This window comes from Python bivittatus, unplaced genomic scaffold (assembly GCF_059951505.1).
Source record: "Python bivittatus isolate LINGU-HERP-01145 unplaced genomic scaffold, Pbiv_v1 ctg000190_np1212, whole genome shotgun sequence".
Lineage (NCBI taxonomy): Eukaryota > Metazoa > Chordata > Lepidosauria > Squamata > Pythonidae > Python > Python bivittatus.
In genome coordinates this window covers 5,275,454-5,292,763 of record NW_028277042.1, presented here as the reverse complement: position 1 = coordinate 5,292,763, position 17,310 = coordinate 5,275,454, and the positions used below count along the sequence as shown (strand labels likewise).

General features: G+C 43.7%; 1 protein-coding gene across 1 annotated transcript in view; it reads left to right on the top strand.

Annotated features, from left to right (window-relative positions):
• Positions 1-2,641: 2,641 nt before the first annotated feature.
• Positions 2,642-17,310, top strand: part of CMIP (c-Maf inducing protein) — a 155,730-nt gene continuing 141,061 nt past the window's right edge. Inside the window, exon 1 of the mRNA XM_007433803.4 lies at positions 2,642-3,412. Coding sequence (XP_007433865.2) covers positions 3,116-3,412 — 297 coding nt within the window. The 5' untranslated portion in view covers positions 2,642-3,115. The remainder of the gene's footprint in view (positions 3,413-17,310) is intronic.

Genomic DNA, 17,310 nt, shown 5'->3' with positions numbered 1-17,310 from the left:
GCTTGGCAACTTTAAGATGGGTGGACTTCAACTCCCAGAATTCCCCAGCCAGCACGCTGGCTGGGGAATTCTGGGAGTTGAAGTCCACCCATCTTAAAGTTGCCAAGCTTGAGAAGCACTGCTTTAACCACCACACTACAGTGGCTGGCATGGGTCATTTCATAACATTAAACCAGTAACGTAATGAATGGATTCAAATCCAGATTGGGCAACTTTAGAGGTTTTCTTTATGTCAAGACTCACTTCCTGGTGACTTCCCTGAAATGACATGTACAGTAGTTTTAGCAGCAGCAATATGGAAATATTTTGCCTTCTTCCAAGAGATTTGACTTCCCAGTTTAGCCTACTGTCTGGGATCACCTAATGGTCTCATATCCACGTAATCACCAGGGGCAGATCTGCTTAATATTTGGATGGGAAATCACTAGGAAATCAGCCCAGGAAAGCTAGGTCCTCGATCTGATTTATAACCACCTGCATTGGCCCTTCAGGGGAAAAAACATATTAGAAAAGCATTTTTCCTTTGTTTCTTCCATTGCACACGCATGTGGAACAGCATTTTTTTAGAACAGGCCTTCCACTTTTCTTTTTCTTAAATTTATTTATTTTAAAACACGAATAATACATTGTATTGTTTGGGTACAGTGTTATTTCTAGAGTGTTCATGGCATTTCCAACATTTATTACCGTATGATTTATATATCTTGGAGATTATTGATGGAGTTGTTTACCATCTGTAAAACACTTTGTACCAATTTTCTTTTAGACTGTAACTTGGAGTAAATTTTACGGAATTGATCCATAATTCTTCCCATTGCTGTGAGTGTTTCTTTGAAGTTTTGCATCCATTTTGTCACAGAGTTTTATTAAAATTTGTTTTATCTGTATCATGTTTAAGTAGGAGCTTGTATATGTGCCTTAACAGATAGTATTGGTTTTGCATAAGCGTTTTGAATTATTTTTTTTAACGTCCCTCCCTCTTTTTAAGATCAGATCAGGCTTTTCACGTTTCTCATGCTTTTTTCTGTTTTTTCTACGTGCAGATTTTAGTTTAAAAATATCTTAACTAAAACAAGCCCAGTACTGATTGTGATTTAAACTGAATGATTAAATATTTGCAGTTTTCATAACAGTAATAAAAATAAAAACAACCTAAAGGATTGTTGTAACAGTTCCTAAAACAATGTTGGGAGCATGACACACTCTTTTTAAACACAATACAGTATGAAATACTACATTCTAGTTATAGGTCTTTGAAAAAAATATCGTTTTATCTGTAAATGTGAGTATTCTATTTGTTTTTAGTGGTGCTTGTACCATTATTTTTACAAAATACTTTTCGACATAACATGAGACTTATTTTGCATTGTACTGATTTTTCTAAGCATGTTATTCAGTGAAAAACTGGAGTATAAAATTGTTATTAGTAAATAAGCTTTTTAATGTCTTGTGAGATTCATTATGATGTTTAATGTCATTGAGAGTTATTTCGAGGTCCTCTGTGCTACCTTTTAATCGTTTTTAAACAGCATTGTTTTATATAAACAATTACCACTTTTTTTTAAAGACTACCCCACATTTAATTGATACTCTATTTATTTTCTTGGCTCGTTCTGTAAAGGTTGAGCTATAAATTCCCATCATGATTAAACATGCTGGTTCAAAATGGAATATAGTCTTTATTATGACTGTGATATTCTATCTATCACATCTTGCGTGTGTTTTTGATAAAAGCTGGGGGTACAAATTCATTAGGGTTAGTAACAGCTACGGTGTCTTGGGGTATGTGTGAAAAACAGGCTAAAATACAAACTAACCACCAGAATCTGAACTCGCTTGTTATGGGGGAACTGCGCTGGGGCTGTTACTCCGTGGCTCGGCGTGTAGCATCAGTTCGAAAAGGGAGAAAACCACGTTTCAGCTCAGCCACGTTTTATTCAAGCCCACCTCTATGTCCACACAATCAAGGTAAGAGACCGACAGCTCAAGATCAAGCCTGCAGACTTCTTCTCTTTTCAAACTTGCTTGGCCAGCTCTGGACTACAATTCCCATCGTGCCAGGCAACTGACCGACAGCTCAAGATCGAGCCTGCAGGCTTCTTTTCAAAGTTGCTTGGCCAGCCTTGGACTACAAATCCCATCGTGCCAGGCAACTGACCGACAGCTTAAGATCGAGCCTACAGGCTTTTCTTTTCAAACTTGCTTGGGCAGCTCTGGACTACAATTCCCATCGTGCCAGGCAACTGACCAACAGCTTAAGATCAAGCCTGCAAGCTTCTTCTCTTTTCAAAGTTGCTTGGGCAGCCTTGGACTACAATTCCCATCGTGCCGGGCAACTGACCGACAGCTCGAGACCAAGCCTGCAGGCTTCTTCTCTTTTCAAACTTGCTTGGCCAGCCTTGGACTACAGATCCCATCGTGCTGGGGCGGACGGGAGCGGACGGCGCGGCGGAAAGGAAGGGCGGGCTGGGGCGGGCTGCAACCCCCACCCGCCGGGGGCGCGGGGGGCGCCACGCGGTCCCGGGCCGGGCCGCTCCGTCCCGGGCGTGGACGCGGCGCGCGCCCGGAGCGCCGGGGGACGGCGGGGCAGGCGGCCGCCCGGTTCGCATTGACGTCAGAGCGGCCGCACATGACCGGGGAAGCCAATCAGAGCCGCTCCGGAGCGGCTCCTGCCAGGCGCTCGAGCCGCGCTCGCCTCTGCTCCGGCGGCTCCGCGGGCTCCGACGCCGCCCCGCGCTCCGGGACACGCGTCCGCGCGCCTCCAGACGTGCGCAGGCGGGCCGGTCAGCGCCTCTGCTCCTTCCCCGGCCCGGCTGCGGCCGCTCCGTCCCTCCCTGCGCGCGAGGAGGAGCCCCCGCCCGGGTCTCTCCGGAGCGCCGCCGCCGCCGCCTTTTGTCTCCGCGGGCTGCGGGAGGAGCGGGCGCGCGTCGGGCTTCCAGCCTGCCCCGGAGCGCTGCCTTGCCGCGCTGCCGCCGGCGCATGGGTGCTCCGCGCGTGCCCGCGGGGAGGGTCGGGGGCGGACGGGGCTAGACCCCGCTCGGCTGCGCCCTCTTGGACGCCCCTCGCCGCCCTTCGCCCGCCGCCCGCGAGCCCCGAGGGGCTGGGGAGGGGCGCCATGGATTGCACGAGCGGCTGCGGGGGCGGGAGCGACCCCCGGCCGCCGGAGGAGAGCAAGCCCTTGCTGGGCGAGGCGCCCGCCGGCCCCGAAGGGACCAAGATGGGAGCCGCTCCGTGCCGGAGAGGCGTCCACTGCAGCGGCATGAGGTACAAACTGCTCCAGGAGGGGGACATCCAGGTGTGCGTCATCCGGCACCCCCGGACTTTCCTCAGCAAGATCCTCACCTCCAAATTCCTGCGGCGGTGGGAGCCTCACCACCTGGCCCTGGCGGACCACAGCCTGGCCTCCGCGACGGTAAGTGCCCCTCGCTGCCCACCCAGCGGAAGACCCCCTTGGCCGGTTTGGGGGGCCTCCTTGCCCCGGGGCCCCCTTGCCTGAGTTGGCCCATGGGGGGGGATTGGACACCTTGCAGCTGGCTGGTTTCGCATGACACCCCAAGACGCGGCTGGTTGGGGGTTGAACCCACCCTGGGTTGGATTGGCCCATCATGCTGATCTGCAAACTGAGGTTTACAAGCCCAAGGAGTAGCTTTCCCACAACCTGCTAAGCGAAGGCTTTGCTTGTCCTGTGCAGTTGCTGCCTGCCTCCCTTCCCTTCCCTTCCCTCGCTCTTTGTGTCTCTGGGTTTCGAACCGTCTTCCCTGTGCGGAATGAGAGTTGTTGTCCAACACCTGGACGGCGTGAGCTGCAAACCTGTCCTGAAATAAAATTTTGCAAAACCTGGCATGCCTGGAAGATGGTCTCTGAAGGCAAGATAGGTGATTTTAAACAAAGCCCCAGACAGAAGCAACGTTTCCACTTTAGGCCAGTTCTTTTTAAAACATCATTATTGTTATTTATTTTTCTTCATCTTATTATGATCTTCTTGTCCTTTGGCAGTTTGGAATATTTGAGGTTGAAATGAGACCTGGTAGCAAAAACCCTGTTTGGTAAGGGCTTGTCTTTCCATTATTTAGATGCATATTGTAATTGAATTATTCATCAGTGACATCTCATGATAGAAGATTTTGTTTCCTCTTTCTTCAACATACAGATGCGTGATTACTTAGGTTTTAATCATTTCCTTCTTTGAACGCTGAGCCTTTTTTTTTTTCTTTCATCGGGTTTGCTGGGTTTTGATGACTTATAATTAAAGGAAGAATGAAGAACAAATCAAATCTTGAATGGAAAGCAGAGAGGAATTGTGCCTTTGGAAGGGTTGGATAGGACGTTCGGGGGTGTGCTTTGAGTACAAAAAGCAAAGTGGATTTTAGGTCTTGAGCTGGATTCTGAAATGTATGTATGCCCTTATGGACTTTGAAAGACGGGAGCCAGGATTGGTCTTTCTTCCTCTTGTGCTTTTTAATTGAGGGCGAGCAAGCTAAGGATGATGGAAAGTGTAGTCCTCCCAGTTTAGAAAGCAGAAGGTTGGAAAAAGCTGCTGGTTCCCTTTGGGATTTGAAGTGACCATGTTAAATCTGTAGCGTCCTTGGGGTTCTCTAAGCTTGGTTGTTTTCTTGCAGACGTTTCATTACCCGACTAGGTAAGATCTTCTGAAGATGTTAGCTAGTCAAGTAATGAAACGTCTGCAAGAAAACAACCAAGCTCAGAGAACCCCAACCCCTGGACAGTTCAACCCTGAACTACATATGTTCTCTTCTACGTGTTAAATCTCCTAAAATGCCCCTTTCCCTGTGCTAGATTGCAGAGAATGGAAGATACATTTGATCTCTTCCAGCTTAGGTAATACAGATTTAAGCTAGATTGCAGATAAGACGATACCTGAGTAAACACTAAGATATTATCTTATCTGCAATCTAGCCTAAATCGGTGTGTCAGCTCAGGAACCATGGACTTTTACTTTTTCTCCTGCATTGAATGAATGTTTTGTCTTGGCCTTCTTGCAAGGATGCTGGGAATCCAAGCTTCTCTTCCAGTTCACCATACCCTTGGAAGGTGGGCTGACAGAGAGCCACGGCTCAAGAGAATATACAGCAAGGCTGCAGAGTCAATCGCCAAAGAGTTAATCTCTCAGTTTCGTTGCAGCTCTGCTGTGGTTGCACAACACCACAGTTGGGCCTTCTAAAGCAGCCATTTTCCAGCTTGCTATCTGAAGTTGATAGTTTCCAACCCCAGGTGGACGTTAGCAGCAGTTACCTGTTTTTACAGTTAATGCCTATCTTGGACTTTGGGCCTTCTTTATATCCTGCATGACTCACCAGCATCGTATAAATAGTGCAGTGTTTCTCAACCTTGGCAACTTTCAAACCTGTGGACTTCAACTCCCAGAATTCCCCAGCCAGCATGCTGGCTGGGGAATTCTGGGAGTTGAAGTCCACAGGTCTGAAAGTTGCCAAGGTTGAGAAGCACTGAAGTAATGCAAGCACTGTGCTCATTCCTCATAACCTGGAGCAGCCAATTCACACATCATGCTTACCCAAAGCCAGATCTTGATGACTTCTTGTGGTGTATCAACTCAGCCACTGGCTCTTCATTTTGTGGCTGGAGTGAATTTAAACTTTATGCAGGTCTTGTGAAGAAGTAAAGCCTTACTGACATACATGGGCTTACTTCTAAGTAAGGGTACATGGATGGCAGCCTTCATGTTTCTCCTATTTATCTCCCATTCCTTTCAGCTATCTTTCCAGTTCATTGATAAAGTGTGGCTTTGGTCTGTGAGTGGTTTAAGGGACAAGCTGGCGTCCTGTTCACGTGATCGGAATGGGCGAGGGTTTCTTAATACTTGGGGCTTTCAAATCGAGCCTGGTTAGAATAGCTCACTGAAAATATTTGCGGGCAGAGCCATGCAAAGCTAGGGTTGCGATGTAAAGCATTCATATACTCCAAGGCTGGGAAGGATTGGGTTCACCTAAGGGGGTTAATCTGACTTTGCTCTGGTGTGCTCTGTGAACCCCGCCTCGCCTTTTCTAAATCAGGGTTTATGCTTTAGAAAACCCCAGGGTGTTTTCCAGTTGTGGTTTATTTGACAAGCCCTGATTAATAGTTGTGGGGCATCATGATGTATTAGCTGACCCTTAGACTTCTCTCTCTCCCTTTCTTTGGAGCAAAGCAAACTGAAATGCCGTGTTTATTCTTCAGTGTTTTGTAGCTGTCGTTGACTGGGGATAATGTAAAATGTAATTATTTCTGTAATGGCTCTCTTTTAAAAAGCCTGTGGAGTAAAAAATGATGAAGCCATCTAGGTTGGATTTAGATAGCATTCGGATCCATGGTTTATTCTAACCTTGATATGATTATCTTACTTGAAATGATTGGGTTCACCTTACCTGCAAAACCAGACTAACCACATGATGGCTTAGAGCAATGTTTCTCAACCTTAGGAACTTTAAGATGTGTGGACTTCAATTCCCAGAATTCCCCAGCCAGCATGGGAGTCAATTCTGGGAGTTGAAGTCCACACATCTTAAAGTTCCTGAGGTTGAGAAACCGTGGCGTAGAGTGATATGTGGCCAAGCTATTGAGTCTGTTGATCAAGGGGAGAGAAAGCCCATGAGAATATCAGCTAATCCAGTGTATTTCTTGCTAAAAGTTCCTCCCCCCTGCAAAAGAGGCCTTTGTATTTCTATCCTACTCTCTAGTGCCCAAGAATGTCTTTTATATTTCTTTTCCAGCTTTCTGTCCCTTTCATTCCCCTCTCTTCCAATTCCTGAGCAGCTTCCCAGATGCCCTCATCTCCTTCCCATTTCCACCTCCAATTCCCTGGAGGTTTAATGAACCCCAGGGAAGTTGCAGAATCCTGGCGAGAGACGTGAGACCTTCATTTACTCCCCTGGACTCCCCGAAGTGGAAGACCATGGCATGCCACCCCTGAGAATTTTGCTGCAATTCTCTTCTCCTTTGAAAGACGGGCAAAGGGCGATTTCTCACTGAATTGAATGAGAATAGTGGGGATCAATTGCACAGTGTTTTTTCTGCATAGGATTACTCTGTAGGGCTAGTCAGTTACTGGGGTAGAATATTGTTCCTTCTCTTGTCTGCTGTTCATCTTTCTATTTCTGTTCCCGAGGAGTTGTTTCGCTGGCAGGCTCATCTTATTAAGGTTTCCATCTTTTGCTTGGGAGGAGAGGTGTAGAAGACCCCCTACTCACCCCCTGTGTGCCCTTTCCCTTTGAGTCCAATCTGTGCAGCTGCCCTGAAGGAGGCATGAGGCGGCGAGAGTACAAAGCTCTGTCTCTTCTGAATGCTTAGTTGCTTAGAGGAAGAAAGTGAGCCAAATGCTTTCAAGGAGAAGTTCTGAACATCAACAGTGGCGCTCTCCCCTTTAGAGTGCAGGCCTTGGTAGGTGCACAGAAATTCTAATTTCTGCCACCTGTGTGAAGACTTCACCCTTTCTTCAGCACAAAAGCAGGCGTGCAGACCCATTTTCCTTTCAAAGCCTCCATTTTTTTTAAAAAAAATGCCTCTGGTTGGGTGGGCGCTTGACAAGAGGTGAAGGAATTTTTCCTGCTGCAACCCAGAACAGGTACAGTAGACGTGAAACAAGGTCAACTGATCTGTATCAATTGTGTTTAGGCTTGATACATCAAAGGCCAAAGTGCCTTTGTTCTCTGTTGTATATATAGACTTAGTAAGAATTCTGCTGTATTTTCTTGTTTTAGAAAGTGGCAGCATCACAGTCCGTGGTTTTTTCCCCCACTCTTAAGACCCAGGTAGATCGCTGTTGAGTGTGGCTCTTTGGCTGTAGCGTGGCCTGTAGGCAATGTCTGAAGTCTCACCCCGTTGCCTAAACGTCTGTTTCACGGTTATCTGTTGGGCTGTTTTCTTTTTCAACACTTTTTTTCATCTTGCGGTTTGCTGGTCTGTCACAACATTGATATACTGTAGTTTAGTTCTTAGATTCCTTTCCCATCGCCTGTGCAGGTAGGGGACCTACGGAGGGGAAAGGGGGAGATTTGATGTTGAGAAATGTATCTAAACGGTGTGTGATTGATTTCTTTATTCGTGTACTCATCCCCGCCCCTGGGAAACAAAGCAGGGGAAGGTTGCAATCTCAGATAAATCCCTGGAGAATAGCCATTTTAATCTGGTGAGGTGGAAGAGGACAGCAATTTCAGAAGGTAGTGATTTCGAAAGGAGGAAACGGAGTCATTGAAAAAGCGCAGGTAGAGATTGTGATCTCTTTTCTTTGCTGCTGTCAATTGTGCTTTCCCGAATATAGCAGGAGGAGAAGTAGCTTAACTATTAAGAATAGTTAAGATATTGATCCATCAAGCTAATGTAACATTTATTGAAGAATTTCTTGATGCAGACAGATATGTAACATTTTGATGAAAACGCCTAAGCCTGGCGGAGGGGGGGATCACTTTTGAGATTTAAGGGTGTTAAAAATGAGGGTAAGCGTGAGAAAGATGAGGTTGAACTGGGAAAATTGAACAAATATCTCTGAAGGAGCTAGATCGGAGCTAGGGCCTGGCGAAGAGCATGGGAATATGTTTGAAGTGAAGCTGGTCTGGATCTGGTCAATGCCTGGATGGGCGGCTAGTGAGTTCCAGGATGGTGAGATGAGAGATGCCCTTGGTAAAGGAGAAAGAATAAAAAGGGGGATTGCACACTGCATGGGAATAAAAGTGGAGGATCTCTGTAGTTCAGTGGTGCACTATATGTTTGGCACATAAGTCAGAGCCAGAACCAACCACAGCACCTCCAGTTAAAAACAAACTCAGCAAAAGAAAGGCGAGGGTCCTAGAGAAATGTTACGCCTGGATTCACCCATCACATTAAACCAAGATCCATGAGTAAGCTACTACTGCCTGGGTTACACCTAGCACTAAGCTGAAGATCAGGGATTACTAAACCCAGGGGCTGAGTTCACACAGCACGTTTAAGCCAGAACCAAGCAGATCACACACTATGGCTTAGCACAAAAGTGGAAAATATCAGATACAGCCAGGTGTCTATTGGATGCAGGTAATTTTGGCTAAAATCCAAGTTGGTTCTGCTACAGATTTTAGCAGGTTAAGGATTCCAACAGATACGGGAACTGTGGGCAGATATTGGGTAGGACATAAATGATCATAGTATATTCTTTTCGAATCTGCCCTATTGTCATGCTGTTTTTTTTTCCTCATTGTCCTTTAAATGAGGTGTAGTTTTGCAGTATGCATGTAATTTTCCATTGTGCAGGATTGTATACTTAATGATAGCCTCATTTTTATCCCCGATGCTGTATGCATATGAGTTTTACTGCTCAATTTCCCCAAAGAACAATTTTAATATTTACAAACTTTCATCTTCAGGTAAGTGCTTGCTCAGGGACATAATCTATTTTTTTCCCCTTGGGCTTGGTAGTTTTATAAAACAAACGCCAAAGGAGTCTAAATATTTGTTTCTGAACCTTACCAGGTGCAGCCTCTGCAACAATAACACTTGAACATGCCAGTCTAATAAAAGCTAAACTACAACAGCATTAAATAAAATCTTTTTGGGTTTGCTGCTATTATATTGTCCTCCAATCTTTCCTTGATGATTGAACTTCTGCAAGACCAGTTGTGAATACTTACCTTTGGGGAGATTTTTCTGCACCTAAGGCATTTATTTTTCATTCTACAAATTGCAGGCTTTTTTAAAAAAAAAAAAACCCTGTCTTTGATTTAAAGCAGGGACAAATAGAACAATTAGAACAATTTTCTAGCCCTCCTTATGGTAGAGATAAAGAAACTAGAAGGCTGCCTGTGCTCCTAGGTTGATAGAAAGTCAAACCAGACTTTAGTAGTTCTTCTTTTCAATGCAAATTACTTTTTTTTTTTTTTTGCAGAGAAATTTGCAAAGAAACTCTGTCCTCCTTTGCTTGCTCATTCACTAGATTGGCACGTCCTGTTGAGTAAATACAAAATGCAAAACCGAAACAAGACAAACCTTGACCAAGACATTTGATGCATGTACTGACGTTTCCCCATGCCTTATATTTAGCTGGAATTGTGGTTTGTGGTTAAGAATTCTCATTATAACTTTTTGGGGCCTTTAAATATTTTATTGGCGAAATATAACAACCAGAAGATACGATGAAGTACGACCAGAAGTATAACAATTCTAATATAATCAGAAAAGAATAGATAGAATAGTGATTACTATAAATGGGTGACAATATTTTAAAGAAATCAGATTCAGTTCCTGTAACAACATCACCACTCATAGTTATTTGTTCCTTGATTTTGCTCTATTTTTTCTTCGCTCCTTTTAGATTCTTCTTTTTTTAAAAAAAGTTATTTTTGTTTTACCAATGAGCATCTTTGTTGCTGATGGAGGAAAAAAAAGATGAACTAGGCAAACTTTTTCTGATCCAGCAAAACTTCACTCTTGTACCATCCATCCCTGCAGTGAAAAGCAAAACCAAGGTTTTTGACATTAGGGGATTCTCAAACAGCCCATTTGATTTTCTTTCCCTTTTGCCCATAAAATCTCTGTAATAAACATTGTAGGGGTTTGGGGGCAGCCACGTTTGACGTGCTTTACGGCTGACTGTCTGTCATTAGCTGAGAAGAGCAGCAGTGTTCTTATGTGGTAATATGATGGGAAAGTGTGGTGGTTTTCATGGACCGTTTTCCTGCTGCATCATTCAAGGAGCTGTTTGGAAATTCCAGGTAATAGCATTTTATTGATTAAATTTCAGTGGTGGTGCCTTTTCTGGAATTCTCAATTGTTGTCCTGTTTTTGTATTTATTTATTAAACGTGTTTGATTGCCACTGTAATAAAAAATGGCTCATGGTGGCTAACATATTGGTTTTTACACTGTTTCCCTTTTTCCCGTTTGTTTTATTTATTAATACACACACACACGCACACACATACATACACACTGTGTGTGTGTGTGTATACACATATACATACATACATATATATATATGTATATGTATCATCATATGAACAGAAGGGGAGGGGAGGGGAGGGAGGGGAGGGGCTTTTTAATGAGATGGGCAGTGACAAATTTATTTATTTATATATATATATATATATATATACACACACACACACACACACACACACATACATACATACACACACACACACACACACATATATATATAAATTTGTCACTGCCCATCTCATTAAAAAGCCCCTCCCCTCCCTCCCCTCCCCTCCCCTCCTCTTCCCTGCTGTTCATAATATGATGATTTTTCCTCTGTTTGGAGAATTGCAATCATTGGCTGATATAAAAGCCCATTCAAAACTTTCCTTGTTGCCTCTTTTCCACGATACAGTGCAAGGCAACGTGCATTGGATTCCGTGGGACTTCCCTCCCAGTGAAAAATAGACATTATCTTTAGCTGAGCCCGACGCCTAGTGACCTCATAGATGTGTCGATACTGTTTTTTTGGGAACAGAGCAGCAGTGATTGGCCATTGCTTAACAGCTCATTTGGGTTGTGGTGAGAGAGGAATGCAGTGTAAATGGCCAACTCCTGGGATGTTTTCTGACTTTTTCCTAGAGCTCTGGGATTTCCTGTTGGTGCCCCATCCAAGTAATTAGGTCCAAGGTCAGCCCCTTGCTGCCACATTCCCTTTAAAAAAACCAATTCCCATTTGGAAAATCTGCTTGCCTCAATTTCTGTCTTTTGCAAAAAAAAATAGAGGAGGCGAGGACATATTTTCCCTAGCAAAGATCTTGTTGACCCTGTGTACGTAATTACTTCAGGACAGGACATAATAATACAGTCCCAAAGTTATTCATTAACCTCCCCCAAGGAAGTTAAAAGTGAATACTGTTTCATCATTTCTGAGTTTCTCTTTGGTAGCCGAGAAGACAAAGCTGGAGATGGAAAGGGGATTTTTTTTATTATAACAGGGAGTCTTTTTTTTTTTTTTAAAGTTTTTATTGTTAGAACATGGGATGCCACAGAGATGGAAATGATTTCACAAGTCAAGATACAACAGGTATAAATCGAGCCTTATTGTCAGACTGTTGAGAAGACAAAAAACAATTCTAAACTTTAAAAACAGGCCGCCAAGGTCACTTTCTTATGAGAAGCTAAAAGAAAATCAATTTTCTATGTATTGGACCAGGCAGCTTCTTTTCAAGCATTCTAAAGCAGTGTTTCTCAGCCTTGGCAACTTTAAGATGTGTGGACTTCAACTCCCAGAATTCCCCAGCAGCATGGTGGCTGGGGAATTCTGGGAGTTGAAGTCCACACATCTTAAAGTTCCCGAGGTTGAGAAACACTGATCTAAAGGCTTGTAATGAATCCCTTGGGAAAAAATGAAGCCCATTTTCCACCAAATCCTTGCCACACAGGCAGAGTTTTTGGTCACACCTCTACCTACCTCACAGGCCTGTTGTCTGGGGATAAAATAAGAGGAGGTCTCCATATAAGCCAACTTCAGCTGCTGGAGGAAAAAGTAGGACATCAGTGTAAGAGATAAAATAAATACAATTTGTTAAAAGTGACTTCCAAAACTGCTGTTAGCTTGACTTGATTAAAGATGTTTGAGTTTGGAAATCAGCTTAAAACAAGCATTCCCAATCAGTCTTTTGCCTTGGGCCTCATTACAGTTTGCTGTAACTGATAAAAGGTAGGGAACATAAAGCGAAGCCTGGAAAGCCATGGTTCTGCGGTTTGCCGTGATTTCAGGGGTTAAAACAAGTTTTACCCAATACATTCCAAGGGTGGTGTTCACCAGGATTGCCAAGCCAGTGGGGCATCATTGTGGGCTCTGTGAAAACAAACAGCTTCAGTCCTTCGTCTGGGGTTGAATTTTCTTTTTGGTTCCTGAGTAGAAAAAGAGGAAGGGAAGATTTGACACTGTTGAAAAAAGGGATTGTGTTGTTGATAAGATTTTTCTGGGCGCTCATGTGATGCCGGGCTGGCATCTTCGTTTGGCTGGAGGGAAATCCAGCTTCAAAGCACAGGGCGCTTAGAGATGTTGAATGCTTAGAATTCAAACATTGCAGATTGGAGTGGTGATTAAGGGTGCAATTCGTCTCCAAACCCAACTTGGCGGTGGAGTAGATGGTTCCAATCTGGACCCTCTTCACTTGCTTTATTATATTGGGGTTAGACACTTATTAACGTAAGATAAATTGAGAACATATGTTGTGGAAGTGGGTTAGAAGTCATTACAGCACATACATTTTGGTGGTTGGATCTGACATGGATTTAAACAAGTGGGTCTTTGTTCACAGGTTGGAAATTACTTTGGGGTAGTGGAATTGTAAGATTCTAAATCAGTGTTTCACAACCTGGACCACTTTAAGATGTGTGGACTTCAACTCCCAGAATTCCCCAGCCAGCCTGGCTAGCTGGGGAATTCTGGGAGTTGAAGTCCACACATCTTAAAGTGGTCCAGGTTGAGAAACACTGATCTAAGTAAAGAGAAGTCAGGCTTAGGACTGAAGTCAATCATCTTAGGGTCTTAACAAATGTTATCTCTATGGGATGTCGTCATGTCAATGATATGACTGCCAATGAAATGACCCAACTTAAATCTGTTTTCTGCAGGGTTAGGGTTCCTTAGCCCTGTGATAACACCCCCACCCCCTTTTATTGTTCTATCAATTTGTAATCATCAAATGTTTAAAAAAGTAGGTGATAATATAGGGCCCTACGTTTTTAGGAAGAACATGAAAGAGTATATGATATAACATTCAGTAAAGGACAATAGGCTAAGACAGATAGGACAGATAGGCTAAGGAGAGGAGATGAACATGGAGACAGGGGTAAATGTGGGAAGAATACTAATTTCCAGCTTGGTGGTAGTTGGGTCCATGAATTTGGTACCCTTGCTTTCAATATGCCAGTCCAGATCAGGTTCCCTGATACTTTTAGCAAAGTATGTTCCTGCGCTTAAATTTCTGTTGCAGTGTTCTTTGATCCATACTTGTTAATTTAGACTCTCTTTTAGTGACTTCCAGGTATCTGATTTTGCAGTGACCAGAATTGCAAGCCAACATGAGAAACGCCTAGTTGTAAATTCTGGGGGTTGGTTTTATAATATATCTGAAGGGAATTCGGTTACAGAAGGCCATACGTTCCTGGAAGGATTGTCCCCTTGGTGGTGGTGGTGGTGGTGGTGGTGATGGTGGTGGTGGTGATGATGATGATGATGATGCACAAACTTATCAAAAATAACTAACTGTAACTGTCTAAAAGCATTCTTACAAAAAATGCAACATGAACTAGAGGGACTTATATTCAGAGTAAGGAAATTCAACAGATGCTAGTATTTGATGCCCTGTGTGAGGGAAATGTTAAAATGGAATGTTTTCAAACTTTATTTGGCTAAATATGCTAAAGTGTAATCATGGTTTGCACACTACGTACATGCATCTAGTAGATGGAGGAGGCAAGATTCAGCAGCGTTTCACAGAATGTGTGCTCCAAAACAGCGAGGGCATTCATGTGTTTTCTCTAAAGGTGAAGTGGCTAGGATTGAACAGTTAATTCATCCAGTTTTGGATACAGCATGTTAAATATATTAGGATTTCTAGTAGTTAAAGCTGTTAACCTGAAGAATGAGCATTTGGGAGATGTTCCTTGGAATAGTGGAGGAAATGGATTGGTGTTCCAAACAAATGCTGCTATATATACCAAAGGTCCAGTGGCTTAACTAACATATTTGACACATGGAGCAGATCATTTTTGAACACCCCACTCCTCTGTTGCTGCTGCCAAAAGGCTGACTCAACTCCATATCTGTCAGTGATCTTCCAGATAGCCTCCTTGTTGCCTCCAGGTCATCAGATAATGCACTTCCTTATTGCCTCTACGGGGGGACTACCCCCACTGCCCCACCCTTGGTATACCACCATTAGTAATGTCCATGAACACCAATGTAAATCTACACTGATTATTTGTGAGCTGCAATTCTCAACATAAGATCCACCCTGTTGGACCAGTCTAAGGCCCCTCTCAACGTTGTGTTTCTCACAATGCCCAACCAATTGCCTCTTGGCTGCTCACAAGCAGGAGATGGTGATATGTCCCTCTCCCATCAGCAAAGGTATTTGAAAGCATGTTGCTCCCAACCTGGAGGTCACCTTGAGTCTTCAGGAGCAGCAGTCCTGGATTTTATGGACTGTCCCCCATAAAATTACCCATTCCCTCTTTTTTGAGCTAAGCTTGATAATATTCTCGCCTTTTCTTGTAGGAAAGGAGTTTAAGCCCACTGATCATTTTGGTTGCCCACTTCTGCACTTTACCAGGTTTGTGATTTGCTTACTTGGTTAAGTGGTAGATCAAAACTTGTAATTTTGATGGTAGAATTTAAGCGGGTTAGGGTTAGTTTGTGTTTTTAAATTACCTGAAAACGGATGTTATGCTGAAATCTGTCTTCTGGTTTCTTCTGACGCTAAACTTTATCTGGAATTCTCCGTCCAGCTGGACAAAATATTGAAAGAGAACTGGTAAGGGGGAAAAAAGCAAAAGGATTTTCCCTGCATCACTGAATTAAAAGCCGCTTTTCGTGATTTCTGAGCCAGGTTCACGCTCATGAATCTTTAAGAGCGAGCAGGAACAGCTGGGCACTTGGTCACTTCAGCTGGCTGGAATACTCAGCTGTGAAAGAAAACCCTCTGCATGTCTCAGCCAGCCAGGAATTGTTTCCTGAAAATGAGACACAGCAAGAGGCAGCGCGCCAACATTTTGAGTTCCTGTAGCAGCACAGAAAGGTATCATACTTACAAACAGTGGGTGCCCACTGCATTTCTGCAGATGTTATGTGCCTGGGGTGAATTTACAGTGTACGACGAAGGCAGGAGAAGGCCACTTTTTCTGAGTACCAGCAGCTGCACGCTGGTGTGTAAGCTTGTTCAGTGCTTCGGGATTGAGTTCTAAAAAGGTGTCGCGGACTCTATGGAAGCCCAAACGTAGCGTAACTCTTTAAAGCCGCCGTGTCGTTTCCTGGGATCAGGTAGCAGCTGTGAAGGGGAAGGAATTGTAGTCGCTGGAAAAGACACAGCTGCTTTAATGAGTGACTGACAAGGCCTATGTTCGTGCCCCAAAATATTCTGAAGCATTGTTTGGGAATCAAATCCAAAATTCTGTACAGCTTTACTGCTGAAGTCTAGGCTGGAGATTAAAACGGTAGAAATAGGCACAATTCTTCAGCGTCTTAATTTGTGGTTCAGATTAATGCTGAAGGAGAGTATGAAAAGCTTCACATTTGGTGTTGGCCAATTGAAGCCATTCAGATTTTTAAAAATCAGCAGCCTCGCTCCTGTTTTTGTGTGGAAGGCTGATAGATCTCAGTTTGCATGCCCAGCAAGCAGATGGGTTCGTCCTGGAAGTGAGGGTGGGGTGCTTTTTAAAAAAAAATTTCTGTTTTTGTTTTGGTGAAATTGTGTTGCTGAAATACTACCTTTCCTGTTTCATTCTGTTTGGATTGTAAAACCTAATCAGGATTGTTTGCTTTTCTGCTTCAGATGCTCAGCCAGTTTCCACTGTTTGGAAAATGGTATGAATGTTTTCTGTGTGGCAACCAAAGCTGGTGTGTACTAGATCATTGCAAAACAAAAGCAGCGTTGAAAAAGGGAGCAACCCATTGAACTCTTCCTTTAGGAATTAGGTTTTGCAAAATGTGAAAACCAGCATCCTGGGACATCACACATGATACAGTAAACAGTCCTTGAAGGAGCTAGAGGATAAACGTCATACAGTATGTTCCCTACTTAAATATATACTGAGGAATATGTTGTAATTTTCCAAATCTTTCCATCTCTTGCTGTTTTTGTCCATTCTATACACAAAAAAAATCCAGGCTCCATAAATGTATTTATCTCATCCCCAAAGGTTAAGAAACAGATCTAAGCTATTTTGATGGGGGGGAAGTTGGTATGCTGTAAGTAAAACTGATGGTTGCTCATGGATGAAAGTTCTGCCTTTCTTCTACGGAGCGTAACACAAGTTTTCCTGAGTTGGACGTCCTCCCACCCCCAAATCCATAGAGGTACTTCCTTTCTTAGGCCAAAGGAAGGTTACAAAAGACTTTGCAAATATTTTGCAGAACTTCCCTGGCCTAAAAAGCATGACTTGTCTTAAAAAGGTTGAATCTGCCAGCTGGCTAGCCAACTTAATTTCACTTCTTACTGAGACCTCAGTGTGAGGGTGTTCTGAGAGCTGTGAGACTTGAAGGAAAGTTATTAAGACCTGTTGTTCCCCAGATGTTTGAGGGGTGCAACTTCCTGGATTCCTAGGCAGTGTGGATTTCTGGGGTTTATAGTCTTGATGCATCTGGAGAGCAGGAAGTTGAAGAAGGACAAGC